At 42.0% G+C, this 16,748-nt stretch overlaps 2 protein-coding genes across 2 annotated transcripts; both read right to left on the reverse strand.

Annotated features, from left to right (window-relative positions):
* Nucleotides 1-545: 545 nt before the first annotated feature.
* chata (choline O-acetyltransferase a) lies at nt 546-8,359 on the reverse strand. The gene is made up of 15 exons (XM_086093235.1): nt 8,248-8,359; nt 7,190-7,272; nt 6,910-7,101; nt 6,621-6,739; nt 5,786-5,839; nt 5,539-5,713; nt 5,022-5,199; nt 4,768-4,937; nt 3,260-3,360; nt 3,039-3,173; nt 2,662-2,784; nt 2,460-2,589; nt 1,747-1,809; nt 1,540-1,677; nt 546-1,471 (listed from the first exon to the last, which is right to left on the reverse strand). The coding sequence occupies exons 1-15, from the start codon at nt 8,300-8,302 to the stop codon at nt 1,154-1,156; spliced, it is 2,034 nt and encodes a 677-aa protein (XP_085949361.1). The 5' UTR covers nt 8,303-8,359; the 3' UTR covers nt 546-1,153.
* A 2,771-nt stretch (nt 8,360-11,130) lies between these two features.
* Nucleotides 11,131-13,144, reverse strand: slc18a3a (solute carrier family 18 member 3a). Its single transcript, XM_086093397.1, has one exon. It carries the CDS (start codon nt 12,971-12,973, stop codon nt 11,399-11,401), a length of 1,575 nt encoding a protein of 524 aa, XP_085949523.1. The 5' UTR covers nt 12,974-13,144; the 3' UTR covers nt 11,131-11,398.
* Between the last annotated feature and the right edge of the window lie 3,604 nt (nt 13,145-16,748).

Genomic DNA, 16,748 nt, shown 5'->3' on the forward strand with positions numbered 1-16,748 from the left:
TTTATGCTAGTTTCCATTATTTGGCATTTGTTTATTTTTTGGGGGTGTTTTACGTATCAAGTTTTTGACAGTCAATTTTAAATTGGAGTGACAAAAAAAAACATGCTGTGCCTCTTATTTGGAGAACTGTCCAAACGAGTCATCATTTTTGTTTCCTGAAAGTGAAGCTATGTAATAGTCCCCATTTCTTGTCCAAAAGAAAGTGAAAACAGGCGCTAACGATATATTTTAAAGGTGTGTTTGAATAATAATAATAATATATATATTTTTTTAACATTGATATGTGACAGTAAACCAGTATGATGAAACAGTAATTCATTTATCCCCCCCCCCCCAAAAAAAAAAGACTGAGCAAATGGTGTTAAATAAATCATACAAATCCATGAAGAACAATCTCGTTGCTGTTATAATTTGCTACCAGTTCAACAATGTTAAGTCCATCATTTATTAATATTCACACGATACACATAAAACAGGGGTCACAGACTTGTTTTCAATTGCACATGTACTCGGCCTTATATACAAAATAAATATATTTGCTTCACAGATGCAGCACAGCACAATCATAACATAAAAACGGGGATTTTTTTTAAATACCGATCAATTAGACACGTATGCTTTGCTTTATAATGCAAAGCTGAAATAGATGATTTTGTTTGTGCAAACATAAAATAACTGAAAAAAATAAAGTACTGTATTGTAATATAGTACAAATTAATTGTACAATGATAATTGAACTTGTAATGGCCTTGCACTACATTACGTTACATTAGCGATTAGCATGTGTCGTTTTCTGCTTTTTGCCCCATCAATAATGCAGGACAACATTTTAATTCTTTAAAGTTGTCAGAAAGCCACACAAGGAGTGCTTGAGACATTTATTTACGATTAAGACGTGAGCTGGACTGTGAGTTGTCTCGCTGACAGAATTGCAATTGCCACGCAGCTGACGTCATTGATACGAGTTTTGTTTGTTTGAATCCAACTGTGCCGCTTGGTGGAAACGTGTCGCCGCACTAAAGGTTATGAGAGTAACTTAGTGGCGCCGCTCCCTCCAAATGGGGGGCATCTATTTGAGGTACGGCTTTTATTTGTTCAGTAAGATGCTGAAAACTAAATCATATTTCTTAGGCTTTTCCCTCCAGCCTGCAGTTTAGTCTGACTTAGTGATTTCACAACAAGCCCATGTCAGTGCTTCCTGGTTCTTGCGCAGGTCAGCTGACATCTCCGTGCTTGTCACCGTGGTCGAACCCTGTTTCGGCTGATGGAGGTTGTATTTGTGGCACAAATCCCTCATGTCTAGCAGACCCCGCTCCAGACTTTTGACAAATTGCGACGGGCACGTGTGTCGGCTCTCCCTAAAACTGGACACGCAGAAGACAAAATGATCCGACTGAGGGTTGTAGCACACCCCGTATCCGTTGGGGACCACCGGTCCGTAGCAACAGAACATCTCAACAGTGGTGGGGACCTGAAAGAAGAGTGACCCAAGATTGTTTTTAATGGATCCTTTTCCAATTTCAAATGATCTCGCAGTACCTGACTTGTGGAGAGGACGAACTCATTGCTGATGCGATAGACTTCGTCTCGAAAGATCTGCGGCTTGTCAATCTTCAGATCTTGTGCCATCTCGCGTAGTCCCAGGAGGTGATTATCGATGGCCAGCCCCGTGATGGCCTGGAAAAAGGATCATTTAGTTTTTTCGTGATGCTAATTGAAGGCAGTGAGAGGAATCTTGACAGCTACCAGTGTCGAGTTGTTTGTCTGTGCTGTTATGGCGGCCCGTAACGACTCCACCTTCTTTGCATCCTGGTGGAAATGAGTAAGATTCAGCTCCAATACATGGTCTTTTATTTTGGATGTTAGGGGAGTATCACAGCTCTAGTTCACATTTTCTTGGTCTAGATCTGATAATTGATCTTGAGTTTGTGTCATTACTACCTTTTAGTTACGTCTTTGTCCAGGACAGAAGTGGCAAATCCAGATCCAGAAATTAAAAACCCTGTTTGGCTTTAGCCCCAGGTGCTAGCTAACTCCCTAGCTAGCTTCCTGTGTGCTCGGTTACCTGCTAGGAAGCTTGCTAGCTAGCGCAAGGGGCTAAAGGCAAACTGTGGCAGGGTTTTTACTTTCTGGACCTGGATTTGCCACCTCTGGTCCAGGGTCGGACTGGATCACTTTCTGACCCGATCTGAACCGCTCAAGTCTGTTTTGACCGGACCACCAAGCTTGGTTTCACCGAGTTTGACAGTCCAGTTTGTGTGTGTGTAGTCAATCATCCAGGTCTTCATTTAGGTCAACTTAAACTCGAGTCTCTTGAATATCAAGTCAGTCAAGTCATTGCCAAGTTTTTGCCAAGCAAGTCTCAAGTCCTAAAAATGACGACTTGTGTGTGATTCAAGTCATCCATCTCTCAGCTGTGCGAGTGTGAAAGCACAAATCTAGCCTCAAACTCTGCTCACGTTCCCGTCGGCCATTGCTCGAACAAAGGCCAGAGCCTCCGGCGTGGCCGAGCGAATGTTGTCCACTCGGCCGTCCTTAAAGTAACGTATGGACGCGCTCTCATAGGTGGAAACTGCTCTGCCGTGACATCTGGGCACACGGAGAGAAATATTTAGGAAGACATGTCAGTATGTCCTGCGGTTTCATTTAACTTTCTTCTACCTGTAGTAGGCCAACTGAAGAGCCACCTGGATGAAAGCATCTGGACTCATTTTCAGTCTCTTAATCATTTCTTTCCCATAATGGTGGAACTTGTAGGCGTTCATGTCGAGATTCTTGACAAGCCTTTTGTAGACACAGTGCTGTTAGCTCAAAGCCAAGATAGTTTGCAATGAAATTAAAAAGATTTTTTTATGGAGAAATGCAGTCAAGCAAAAGAGCAGCCCAAAGTATTCGTTGAAAAAATCACTGTTCGTCATCCAAGATTTACATTGGAGAGCCAATGCTTTGGTGCTGCTGTTTTGGTTAGCATCAGCATTAAATTGAGATCAGTAGTTGAGTCTTTCACATCATATTTCATAAATAATGCAAAGCCAAACCTGTGGAGTCTGTCTGCAGATGAGGTAACGAATTTACACACGACGGGGGTACATTTCCAGCGGAGTCGTCGCGGAGCTGGCAGCTCGCTCACACCCGCATTCGGGACCAGCTTGGAGGGGCTGCCAAGCCTAACGCTACAACATAGGCAGGCATCAGTCAAAACGTCCAATGCTGGCTTTCTAAAATTCCTTTGGATTTAATCTTAGAATTGAATTCTTACGAGTGTTTGAGAAGGTACTCCGTGCACTGCACCAGAACGATCCCTTCAAACGCCGAATGCTCGCACACAACTCCGCAGCAGCCGTCGGCCCCTACGACAAACTGGCACAATGATGCTGTTTTCAGAGCAAAAGCCTCCATCAGGACTTGCCGACCAAAGAATGGAAACTCGGACTTGATCCTTGTCAAGCGTCGAGGTCCTCTTGTAGTATATCTATTGTAGTGTTGTGCTCTAGACCACACTATCCGAGAGCAAGACTTTTGGGAGTTGAGACCGAGTCAAGACTGAGACAAGCCAAGAATGGACTAAGACTTGGTTGAGACTAAGACAAGATCAAGACTTTGGGGACTTGAGACCAAGTCAAGACCAAGATTGAGACAAGCCAAGAATGAACCAGGACTTGGTTGAAACCAAGACAAGACCAAGACTTTTGGGAGTTGAGACTGCGACAAGCCAAGACTGGACCAAGAATTGATCAAGACCAAGACTTTTGGGAGTTGAGAATGTTCAAGACTGAGACAAGCCAAGACTGGACCAAGACTTGGTCAAGACCAAGATTTTTGGGATTTGAGGCATAGTCAAGACCAAGACTGAGACAAGCCAAAACTGGACCAAGCCTTGGTCAAGACCAAGATTTTTGGGATTTGAGGCATAGTCAAGACCAAGACTGAGACAAGCCAAAACTGGACCAAGCCTTGGTCGAGACCAAGGCAAGACCAAGACTTTTGGGAATCGATACTGAATCAAGACCAAGATTCGACTAAGACTTCGTCGAGACCAAGATAAGACCAAGACTTTTGGGAGTTGAGACCGAGTCTAGACCAAGACAGAAAAACCAAGACTGGACTAAGACTTGGTTGAGACCAAGACAAGGCCAAGACTTTTGGCAGTTGAGACCGAGTCAAGACCAAGACAAGACCAACCAAGACTGAGACAAGACCAAGACAAATCGAGACCATGACTATACAAATTGACTTTAAAAACATTCTTTAAATTGTTTTCTTTTAAATACATTTTGACAGCCCAAAACATGGTCACCAAAACCTCAGTCACAATTCTGCGAAGGTTGCAGCCATTACGGGAATGGGTGTTGGGTGGCTATCTTATTACGCTAATGAGGTTGAAGAACAGAAAATCCAGAGTCTAGCCAGTCCAAGATTGGGAGTGGAGTCCGAGACAAGATCAAGACTTTCAAAATATATTATTTTAGTTTATTTAGTTAGTAATTATTATAGAGTATTGAGTATGACAACACTAATTCATAGCATCTGGTTTGCGCAGATGTGTATGTTTGGCCTATATGTGCCTACTGTAGCATGTTAATTCGTTACAAATCAAAGGGAACATTTGAAAGGACTCTCTCGGGGACTAATTAAAAGGTTTCTTGATGCTTTCAGCTACGTGTACACACTCTTTGTTCATTTGACATAATCCAAGCACACCCAAAGAGAGATCCTACCAGTGACATCATAGAAGCGATCAATGACTTTCTCTGGACCAGCACAAACCTGCATGCTCTTGTCGTACCACCGGTTGCCCCCGTTGGCGGCCGCTCCTCCCCCGTGCAGCATCAACGCGGCCCGGGCGGAGTCGGTCAGCTCGGCCTTGCTGGCGTCATCCAGGCAAACCAAACAAAGGCAGCGCTCCATCAGGTCCAAAGACTTCCTGTTGGTCGAATCTACAGGAGAAGGCGGAGCAGGCAGTCCAGCGCAGGGATTGGAAACGGACCCACGATGTCGTCGCCAGTGGGAGAGTTCAATACCTCTGATGAGTTCTCCGCGAGACTCCGCCCACTCCGTTCGGCCATCGGAGGTGAGAAGACCGATCGCCGGCTGCCGCTCGTTTTCATCGTCAGCCATTTTCACAATCTTCTCCAGCTGAGTCAGGAGGTCTCGTTGGTTCGGACGGCGGGAGTCGATCGCCAAGTCCAGGAGAAAAAACTGAACACAAGTGCACGTCACATCTCAATTCTGCATTTCTTGTCAGTTTTGCTTCAGTTCGATTTTATGTTGGCCTTGGTGGAGGTCTGAGTTCAACAAGTGTTTATTACCCCCACCGTTATGTGACCTACATTTACAACTCAACTGAAAAAAATAGGAGGTGAACTAAAACTAAACATCTGTTTGCATAAGTGCGCACACCCTCATAACTGGGGATGTGGCTGTGTTCTGAATTAACCAATCACATCACACTAAATAAAATATAAAGTTAAGATGTTCTAGTAGGATTTTCGAAAGCTTTCTGCTGAATGGGATGTAATTAAGGTTTTTCCATCCGACCTGGTTCTTACAAGCCACGATGATATATTCTGGCATAGCGCTACCGTCGCGCCCCACAAGCACGTCCCTCTCACGGCCTGGCAGACGGTAGGCGCTAAAGATCCGATGGTACTGCTCCATACAAAGTGGGGTTCCGGCAAGTTGGCCTCGGGCGTATTCCACAGGTAACGTACGTCTGCACACACCCATTCACAAGTTTGGACGTCATAAATTCACCTTCTGTACATTAGATTCTTCTCTTACTTACGCATCAAGCAAACTTTTGTACTCTATAATTCCAGAGATCAAGTTGGCAGCAAACCTACGGGGAAGAAGAATGTAAGATCTTGTCAGATGACTGAATGCTGCTTGTTTAACTCATTTGCTCCCAAAAACATATAAATGTGTTCTATTTTATTTTTTACCATGCTCCCAAAGACGTATTTATATGTTTAAAAAAAAAAAAAACGTTTTGATGCAGCCTCTGAACTGAAGAGAATGGTTGAAGCAATGGTAGTTATTACAAAAACGGCCAGCAGGTGGCAGCAGAGTATAAGAGATCACCCAGGGCCATGTTGCAACAAGTTCTTTTTGCCCGTGTTTTAAACAGATTTGTGAATAATGATGAAACTCGGCTATGTTCTAATGATAATTGCTGCAAAATGGAAACAGATAGAAATATAGCAATAGAACACAATATTCTGTGGGCCTTGCAAAATCCATCATAAACCAGTAAAACAGCCGGGAGCGAAGGGGGTTGCTTCAGTGAAAATGGCAGGGAGTAAATGTGTTAAGCGTGCTTGTGGATATTCTCATTTATTCGGGTCATTTCTTTCTCAGGGCATTGAATCAATCGCGACTGGACTGCTTCGATGTTTCGTCCCTCGTCCGAGAAGGCTTCATCAGTTCATACAGCAAGTGTTAGTTGAAATGATCTGGAAAACCCAACTCATCATGCTCCCAAGTTGAAGGCACACCTCACCACCGTAAATGGTATCATTCTTTTGTGAAGCATTTATTGAACAGATTGAGGAAAATTGGCATCAAGGAAGTGAGCATCTGTGATCTCTGTCCCAGTCAACATTTGCTGTGTTTCCGCACACCTCAGAGAATCGATGGGAGCTGTGAAGTTCTGGCGTGGGAACACCATGGCGGGGCTGGAGTGGACCGGCAGCGGCAGTCTGTTGTTGAGGTACATGTCGTTCAACCAGTAGTCGTACACCTACGCAGGCAAAATAAAACTTTCACGAAAGAGCCAAATCCCAAATTATTTGTTCAAATCAATCAATCAAATGTTAGACCTTAAATAGAATGATTATGTTAATACAAAAAAAAAAGCTAATATTGCCACTAGCAAAACAATAAAAAAACAAAAACGTGCATATCTTTTACCCAGTTGTCCATTTTCTCCCTCCTCTCCACCAGCTTGCGTTGCAGTAGCTCCCCCACGCCTCCAGGGGCGCCAAAGCGCTTGACCGCCTCCTGAGTTATTTGGAAGCGCTCCTCATTGAGCAGATGTTTCATGCATCTCAGGTACGTGTCCAAAGTGTCTTTTAGCGCAGGCAGCGGCAGTTTGGGCACGCTCTGGATGGGGACGGTACAAAGTTTCAATAACCAAATGATAACTCCATATCATTTGAAAAACGTGTTTTGTGCAAAAGGATATAATCACATCAGTGGCCTTGGAGTCTTTGGAGGGCTCTTGGTGGATGAGTGACATGTTGCTGGTGCACAGGAGCAGTCGATTCCCTTTGACTGACTGACAGACAGAAAATGGCTGGCTGACATTCATACAATTCACACATGTTGAGATTGTATGTGTGTCAGTTTTTTTAAATAATCTGTTTTCACTTGATAAACTCCCTGCATGTTATCACGTAATAATGCTGCAAAAATAATTTATAAAAATAATTCAACCATTAAAAAAAAAAAACACTAATAAAACACTATATTTCCACTACTTCTATTATTATTAATGATAATATTCATAACTATGTAAAATAATGCTATATTAAAATATAATACCAGTCTTTTATAATATTTCAATAATTAAGCTATATATTCCTACTACTCCTGTTAATAATAATAATGATGACAATAATAATAACCATTTAAGTAATTGGTAAAAACAAACCTGATCAATATACCCTTAATGATAATAGATATAATAATAATCATCATCATTAAAAAATACAATAGCAAACCTTTGTTTTAATATATTACAATGCCTTGTAATTATCATCACAATCAGAATCATCATCACATGAATTATAATCATAATAAGCATAAAAATCTCAACTAAACAAGTCTTCTTTTTTTTTTATAATCACTGTATTATTATGATAAACACATTTTTTTTTTGCTATATTTTTTATTGCTAGAATATAAATTGTCATTATTTACTGTGGATACATTTTCAAAAACACAATTTTCTCTCTCTCTCTCTCTCTCTCCATCCATCCATCCATGTCATCATTAGTACCACACATCTCAAAAACTGCATTCATATTCATCTTCTTTTCTCTGACTTGTCGCCTTCTGCTCGTCTACGTCTGAAATATTTGCCAAAAAGTTGCGATTGGTTTTCTGCTATGAACAACTGACACCTGTTTATCCCACACACAAATCAGAAATGCGATGTAGCATTGGAAAAATCTCCACCTCAAAATAATTCAAAACACTTGAACTAAGTCATTAAAAATCTGATCCTGAATAGACAAATTGTCTTACCTTTCGTAGACAAAATGTGCGTCCTCGTCCTCAGGCTCCAGTGAGAGATTGACATTTCTCGTCATGTTTTTCCGAGCATCCTTCATCCAAAGACATGACCAAGAAGAAGCGCAACTACTAAGTCCCTCGCCGTGGCTCCGCAGAGATGCTGACGGGGGGGTAAGGTGGGTAGTGGTGGTGGTGGTGCCGGGGGGGGGGGGGGTGTTTGTGCTGGTACCAAGGCTCCTCCCTGAAGTCCAGCCATTCGCTCGCAACTTTTATTCACCGCATCACTTGTTCACTCCGCCATCACCATCTTGTACATGTCTTGCCAAATCATCCACGTGTGGACTTTTTTCTTTCTTTCTTTCTTTTTTTAAAGTACATGCTGGCCAAAAATGCCATTTTAGTCGTTATTTCCTGTCTGAAAATAATCATTTCATTTTGGTTAATTTATTATAATTAAATTATGGCATTTTTTAATCCCCCCCCCCCTTCTATTTAGGCTTAAATTTTATATTACGTCTTCCAATGAGTGCTAATTTAGGAAAATATTGTGAAAATTTTGTATATGCAGTTCTGGAAAAAAATTAAATAATCAGTTTCTCTGATTTTTCATGGAAATTGAGTCAAATCAAAAAAAAATTCTATAAACTGACGACATAATTTCCGAATTCTAAATACGAATTTTGTCATTTAGAGTGTTTATTTGCTGAAAATCAAATATGGTCAGAATGTTTTGTGTGTGTTTTTCGCCTGTTAATTATTTCTACAGCAGTATATCTAATTAAAAATAGCACAATGTAAATACAAACATCCTGTTTTTAATGCAAATCCCTCCACTTTTACAAATATGAATTTCAACCATTAGTGTGAAGGAATTATTTTTTAGCTGTACTGCAAACTCAACTTTTAAATATGAGATTCCCGCAGGAAAACGTCAAATTTTATTTAATCAGTCCAAAAAATATGATTTATTTTCACCAAATAACACATCTTTGCCAACTATCTATGCCGGTGACTTATAGTGACAGAGAGAGCATGCAATTCAATTCTCATCCACTAGGTAGCATAAGGTAAGCTTGACTTTTGAATCCACCTGTTGCCATTCATACAACAGAAAATTTTAATCCGTGAGTTAAACTGAGACAAGATCATCACTTTGAGTACTTATACTTTTAGTAACATTTTTATTTGGTCGGTTGCTGTGATTTTTTTTTGTTAACTGGCAGCCTTGGCTCAATAAAGATTGTGAAACACTGTCATAAAGCACCAAGGCCATACATCTAGCATGTACACAATCACGAGCCCATGTTACATTAATAACTGTAATCAGTTGTTAAATTATTCAAAGTAAACAAACAGCTAGCTAGCTTTTAGCTAGCATACTAGCATAATAATAGCCAGGATGATTATACTTGAGTGATTTTTGTTTTGGGATGTGCCGTGAATTTTTTTTTTAATGTAAAATATGCACCATGGTTTAGTATAATTTGGGAAACTTTTTTCTTTTTTTAATGATTCCCAAGAGCAAAGCGGTTCACATAATATCCATTGAATGTCTGTACACTAATATACATGTATATACAGTATACAGAATCAGATCGTACATTGAGGCTTTGCATTCCGTGACTACATCTTCATAAAAAATAAAAAAAAAACACCAAAAATAAAAATATTCAGGGACACACACACATACACAACCATACACGTACATTTTGCATAATTATTGAGTTGATAGCGGCGCAACTGAAAACGTAACATACATTGCACGTGTATATTCAAACGTATTGACACTTAAAATCCCTGAATTGTAAACTTCTACAATCACTTTTTTTTTTTTTCAAGGCCTCTGCATGGCTATCGTCTACTGCAAAAAGCTGAAGCTGAAAGGACACAATTGTAGATTTGGCACTTCAATTTCAAACGAAGTACAGTCAACGCCGCTTCGTCGCCAATTCCATAATTGTGTTTTTTTTTTGTTTTGTTTTTTTAAATCTGTGGAACCTATACTTAGCTGTTTATTGAAAAAATATTCGTGGAATCGCGGCATATTTTTTTGCTCTTTCTGTAATGTGCTAAAATGCCACACGATGGTGCCAAATCCCTGGCTAATAGGAAAGTAGTAATTGGTGTCAAGAAAGTCTGTTGAAGCGATGCATTACGACTGCTGTAACATTTTTTTGTATGGGAGGAGTTAAGTTTAGCCGAGGTTGTTTTCGGAGAGTATCGGCAGATGACAAACAATTGACAACTCCTGTTAATAGCGGAAAAAAGATCGTAATTTACAGCCATTACAAAAGGTCAATAATTTACGTAGATGACTTTTGTCTAAATGAAGCTCCTCAACTGGCTTCAACAAAGTTCCTTGGCACCAAAGCATAACTTTTGTCGAAGTGAAGCCCCTCAACTCACTTCAATATTCTCCCTTAGCACCAAGAAGCAATCCTTACAATATTTTAATATTAGACAGGGCTTTGGGCTGAGCACAAATGCAGTGAATAGGTGAGTTTTTCAGTGAATAACGTCGGGTAGGAGGGCTACAAAAAAAAATGTGAAGGCCAAACAGTCGGTCTACATTTTCGTTTTTTACAGTTAACGGCCCTCCAAGAGAAACATTAACTATTGTGATTCTCAAAGTGGCACACTTGCTCCCTCTAGTGGTACGCAAAAATCACCAATTTTAAAATTAATGCTTTTTTAAGTTTGAATTAAATTTTTATGTAAATGTTTTTTTTTAAACTCCAATCTAGTGTAACGTTAAATATTCTTATATTATTTAGAGGGGGTAATGTTCTGAGAAAAAAACGTGTATATTTGCGATATAATAAAGTGGTAAATTTGAGAGTTTATTTTTTGTGTGCAAATTTGCCACTTAATAATGTTGCAAATATACACGTTTTTTCTCATAAATTTGTAAGTTTTTCCTCTGGATATTATTACCCTAAACCTAAGGTGGAATTTGTTTTTATATATATATACGTGCCCCTAATACACCGTCGTACGTTCATGATAGTAGTTGGAGAGCGAAATATTTTTGAGAGGTGGTCCACGTGGTAAAAGGTTCAACAACATACAAGCGATCCTAAAAAATATACTTTTGAAGTGGCCGTCGTTTGCTCGATCGCGGCCTCCCGCGAATAGCGAGGGATTCTCGTCCCTTTTTCTTTCTTCACGCATACTCGCCCCCCGAGGACTCCTCCTCGGAGAAGGATCGCCGCACGAACGTCTCGATGCCATTCTCGTCCAGGGTGGCGCACAGGCCTTTCCTCTTCTTCTCCTCCTGCTCCATCTTGATGGTGTCGTACAGGCCGGTGGCGCCGTCCTCCAGCAGCATGTTCCTCTCCGAGTAGGAAGGCCTCATCTGGGCCACGTTCTTGAGCAGCAGCAGGGCGGGCGCGTACAGCACGTTGGCCAAACCCATGCCCAGGTTGAGCTGCACGAAACCCCGGTCGTGCACGATCTTGCCGGCCACCACCGGCCCCATGGCGTAGGCCACGCAGTAGGAGATGTCCGCGATGGCGTACACGCTGCCGTACACGGACACGTAGCGCACGTCCACCAGGAAGCCCAGCGTGGGCAGCAGCGCCGTGTCGACGAAGGCGATGCCGAAGCAGATCCCGCACAGCGGGATCATCAGCTCGCCGAAGTTCTTGCACGCCGGCACCGTGCACGAGCTGGCCCCGATGAACACCATGCCGATGGCGCCGTAGAACCACTGCAGGTGGGGGTACTTGGCGGCCAGCTTGACGGTCAGGAAGACCCCCAGCACGTGTGGGAAGAAGGCGGGGAACCACGTCATGCCTATCTCCCACTGACTGGCCTGCATGGTCTCCTCCATCCACTTGGCGATGGTGGGCTCCAGGAAGGCCAGCGGGATGTTGCAGATGGTCAGCGCCCCGGCCACCACCGCGATGTAAGGGTCCATCATCAGCCGGTAGATGGGCGTGCCCACCGGCATGTTGGCCCGCTCCCGGTTGGAGAATGGCTTGAGCACCGCCAGGCACATGACCCCGTCCACCAGGCACACGGCGGCCAGGATGAGGAAGGGCACCCGCTTGCCGGCGAACTCGTACAGCACCCCGCCGAAAGGGGGCGCTACCAGACTCCCGAACGAGATGAAGGCCAGCGCGATGCCCAGAGACTTGCTGCGCTCCGCCTCCTCCGTGTAGCGGTCGGCGATGAGCGCGATGCCCGAAGTGTCCGCGAAGGCCGAGCCGATGCCTTGGATGCTGCGCGCCACGAACAACGAGGCGTAAGTCTCCGCGAAGGCGAACATGAGCGTGGACAGGAACATGATGCCCAGGCCGATCACCAGCGGGATGTCGTAGCCCACGCGGTCGATGAAGGTGCCGCTCAGGGGGTTGACGAGTAGCTGCACGATGGCTTTGGAGGCGAACAGCACGCCGATTTGCAGGTCGAAGTTGTCCGCGGCGACGGCGCGCGGGTGCGACGTGGCGTTGCTGGAGTTGCCGTGCGTCGGAAACTCTGGAAGTTGCGCGCGCGCCGCCGCCGCCGCCGCCTGCAGCTCCTCCAGGTAGTCCGGGATGATGGGCACGATGACCATGAAGAGCATGTTGTCCAGAAGCAGAACCACGCACACGATGACCAGGATGATGCGGTTCTGCCGAGCCGGATCTTGCATGGCGCTGCCCAGCTGCTTTGTTCGGTCCCCCATCTTGGAGAGTTTGGAGGCGGCCACTTGCGCCAAATTCGGAGCGTGTTCCGCGCTTGCCTCCGGCTCCATTTTTATGTCTTCACTTTTATACGCGCAGTCAGCGGAGAATCACAACTTTTTGTTTTACTTACAGCTTTCTTTGTAGCGTCTCCATCTCAACAGGTAACTTGTCGCCATCTTCCTCCGGCAGATTTTCCTCTCTCGTCACTTGTTTCCAGTCATCGTTTGGCAGCGAGCGGGCTGCTTTTTAGACGCGCACTGAGAAGCTCGTTGACTCCGGGGCGGGTGAAACCTGCACTTCGCTTCCCCTCCCAACTTGAGAAGCGAAAGGCAGTGACGCACGCTCCTTCTATGCTAATTAAATACGTGCACAAACGCGCGCACGCACTCAGCTCCCCGCATTGCCACACTGAAAAAATTCAAGTGCTTCCCTTGGTTCCACATTGTACGCAACTTTATATTTAATTGATGCCATAAAATAAAAATTATATATATATATATATATATATATATATATATATATATATAGGTCCTGCAACACTTAAAGCAAATCAATTAACGTTTCTTGATGCTTGTTCTTTTCATTTTGCCAGAGTTGCCAATTTTCTTCACTTAAAAAAAAATACAAATAGTACCCCCCCCCCCCCAACACACACACACACACACACACCCCACACACACACTAAATCTCTTAACTTAAATCGAACATATTAATAATATAGGTGAGACTGGGGTTTGTTGTCACATGGGTAAGTTGTCACATCACATTTATCTTCCATACCAGAGGGCACAGCTAAAAAGTGGAATAGCAATCTATGCCAGAGCCAGGCAGCAACCATTTTGCGCAAACCAATTCTGTTCAACAACATTTCCTAGCTCAATGATTATTATTTTTTGTGCCTGACTTCAAGTTCACTTTGAATCAGAAAAAAGAGAAAATGAGCAATAATTTTGTCCTTGTTTTATTAGTTGCAAAAGACAGTGTGACATCTTACCTGCCCCATATGGTGAGACAACTTACCCGATGATGGGGCACCATGACTCGCTATTTGATTGCTTATAGCTCGGCATATGAAAATGACATAAATGCAAAATATATACCTTTCTTTTGTCTGATATATATATTATGTAATGATCCATTGAATATGTAAGAATGTAAAAAGTGTGACCTCAAGCTAAAGGGTTGTTTGTCCTATATGTACAAGTCCCCCAAAGTGGCCAGAGCCATTTCAAGCTGCTTGCAGCTCGAGTAATTTTTTGGTATTATAGCCCCACCTAGAGGTGCATGTGTGGAAACACCGTCGTCCAACTCAGTGTACTGTATCTCAAATTGTATTGAGCCAAGGCACATATAAAAACTCTCACGGCATGCCACCAAACAAAAATGTAATTCAAAGTTTAATGTACTGAAATAATGTTGATCTAGCCACAATTAATCACAAATGAAATCTGTTTAACTGAACACAAAACTATTAATTTTTTTTATTGTATGAATGGAAACAGGTGGAAAAGCAGGTTCATTAAACCTGCTGCCATCCAGTGGAAGAGATTTCATTGATTTGTCTGTCACGTTGCTCGATGGACGAGATACAATATTTGTTTTAAATATATGCATAATTTGTGGAACAATTAAATGAAATTGGATTCATTTCAATAGAGCAGGGATTTCCAGCCACTATTCCGTGACTTTGTTTATGTATCTAATCTATGAACAAAACTGAAAACAAAATTTAAGTACCACTGATTGTCACACCCAACAAAGTGGGGCGAAGATCAAGTAAATGCCCATCACATGTAGGACCTATTAAAAAATAAAATAATTGAACATTAAAATAATTTTCAATTTTGCTCTTTGCTTTTGAGAGGTATTCAATAAATAAGTAATATGTCGGTTTACAACAGTGCTTTAAAAGAGGACTACTGTAATTTTGGTGCGTTTATTTCGGCTCTTGAATGAAGTGGAGAAAAAAAGGGAGAATACTGACATCTAGCGGACAAAAAAAGTAAGTGGGGTAAGATGTGGTACGCAAGATTAAGAATCCCGCTAGTGATGTTTACAAAATGAACTTTAAATATCCAGGTTCTATAAAAAGAAAGAAAAACACTTCAATAAAGTAATACGATAATATAAAGATATATAATTTGAGCAAAGGTGGCACCGGGTGCAAGTCCGTGGTATTTTTTACGTTTGGCCAGCAGATGTCCCTCTTTGCCACACATTTGCATGAATAATTACTCTGTGCAATTCGCTCGGACAAATATTTAGAAAGACAACATTTTAAACCCAGAAATATATTGTGGTACATTAAGACTTGTTCTAAAAAACAAAAAACAACAACAAAACAAAAACTAAAGCACTTTAAAAACAACCTGCATCCGAAGTGCCGTACATAAAGTAAAAATCAGATATTTTAAAACAAGACAGATTAAACAATAAATACTAATGAACTTATTATCATAATTAACTTTCTCACCAATCACATTCAACCTAAATGAGAGTGAGTCAAGTCAGCACACACCTGCTACCAATTAATGTGCCTCTGCATGATGAACCCTCAAATAAAGTTCAGCTGTTTTAGTAGGCTTTTTCCTGACAATTTTTTCTTTTTTCACTTCTGATTTAGTTACTCAGTTACAGTTACTTTTCAGTGACTCGGTTCGTTACAAACTGAGGATGTGGCTGTGTTCAGGCAAACCGTTACACTTCGAGTACTTCCAGTTGCATAGTTGAAGTTCATTTCTTAATTCCAGTTACTTAGTTACAAAGTGGAGTTTTGGGCTGTGTTCAAAAGGAATCACATTCAAAGTCGTGTTAAACGGGAGTCAACAGACATGATATGTGAACTCGTTCCAGTCGGCATTTCACCATCCTAAACATTAGTTAAACTTCCTTCACTTCCAAAATGCTTTTGTCCAATAACAACCTCCCCCCCCCCCCCCCCCCCCATGCAGCGCTGATGTACATATGAAGACAACATGCACTTTACGTAAGCGACAGCATGTTTTTAAGCGTTTTTTTGACGGCTTTGCCACACTCGCCTTCGCACAACATGAACGCGGCTTGTGCTGTCCTTTTCCTCTCGGGTCGTTGTGTGACGTACGTAGGACACGTTAAATCCGGCCAATGAACCCAATCCAACCCACCCCCCAAAAAAATAAGGGGATCAAAATTTTCTCGTTTTATTTTTAGATGACCTGTTACGTCAGTCAGCATCGATAATCACATTTATTTCCCTTGGCGAGCGTTCTCTAAGTGGAAGGCTTAAGCGACGCACACGTGAATGCGCGCACACACAAATCCATTTAAAAAAAGTCATTTTTTTACATTTTATATAACGATGAATGCACTTTTGGAGTACGTTTCGGTATACATTATTGTTGTGCTTTTATTTAAGTACAAAAGTTGAAAGTTTTAGTCTCACGAGCAGGCCAAAGTACTATATCAAAGAAAAAAAGTAGTACTTTGGCGCCATCTTGGTGCCAAGGCTGAAGTGAGGAGAGGAGCTTCTACTAGAAGTCCCATAGCTGTGTCTAATAAAAAAGTAGTATTTTGGCGCCATCAGTTAGTACTAACTGTTGCTGTGAGGGGAAGAGCTGATTCAGATATTAAAATAGTAAAAAAAAGAGAGAGAGCAATGATGATGACATGTCGAATCGGTAAAATTACCGAATGAACAATACTGAGCTCTCTAAAAAAGATAAAAAAAAAGAAAAGAAAAAACAAATATTAAAATAGTGCTTTGGCGCCATCTATTGGCCTTTCAAAAAAAATGTGGGTGCGGTTTTGCTGCAATTTTGTTGTGATCTGATTTGAACGCAAGCTCAGGAAATGCAAGATGGCCAC

Source organism: Leptonotus elevatus, chromosome 13, assembly GCF_054856555.1.
Source record: "Leptonotus elevatus isolate MCC_2025b chromosome 13, RoL_Lele_1.0, whole genome shotgun sequence".
NCBI lineage: Eukaryota > Metazoa > Chordata > Actinopteri > Syngnathiformes > Syngnathidae > Leptonotus > Leptonotus elevatus.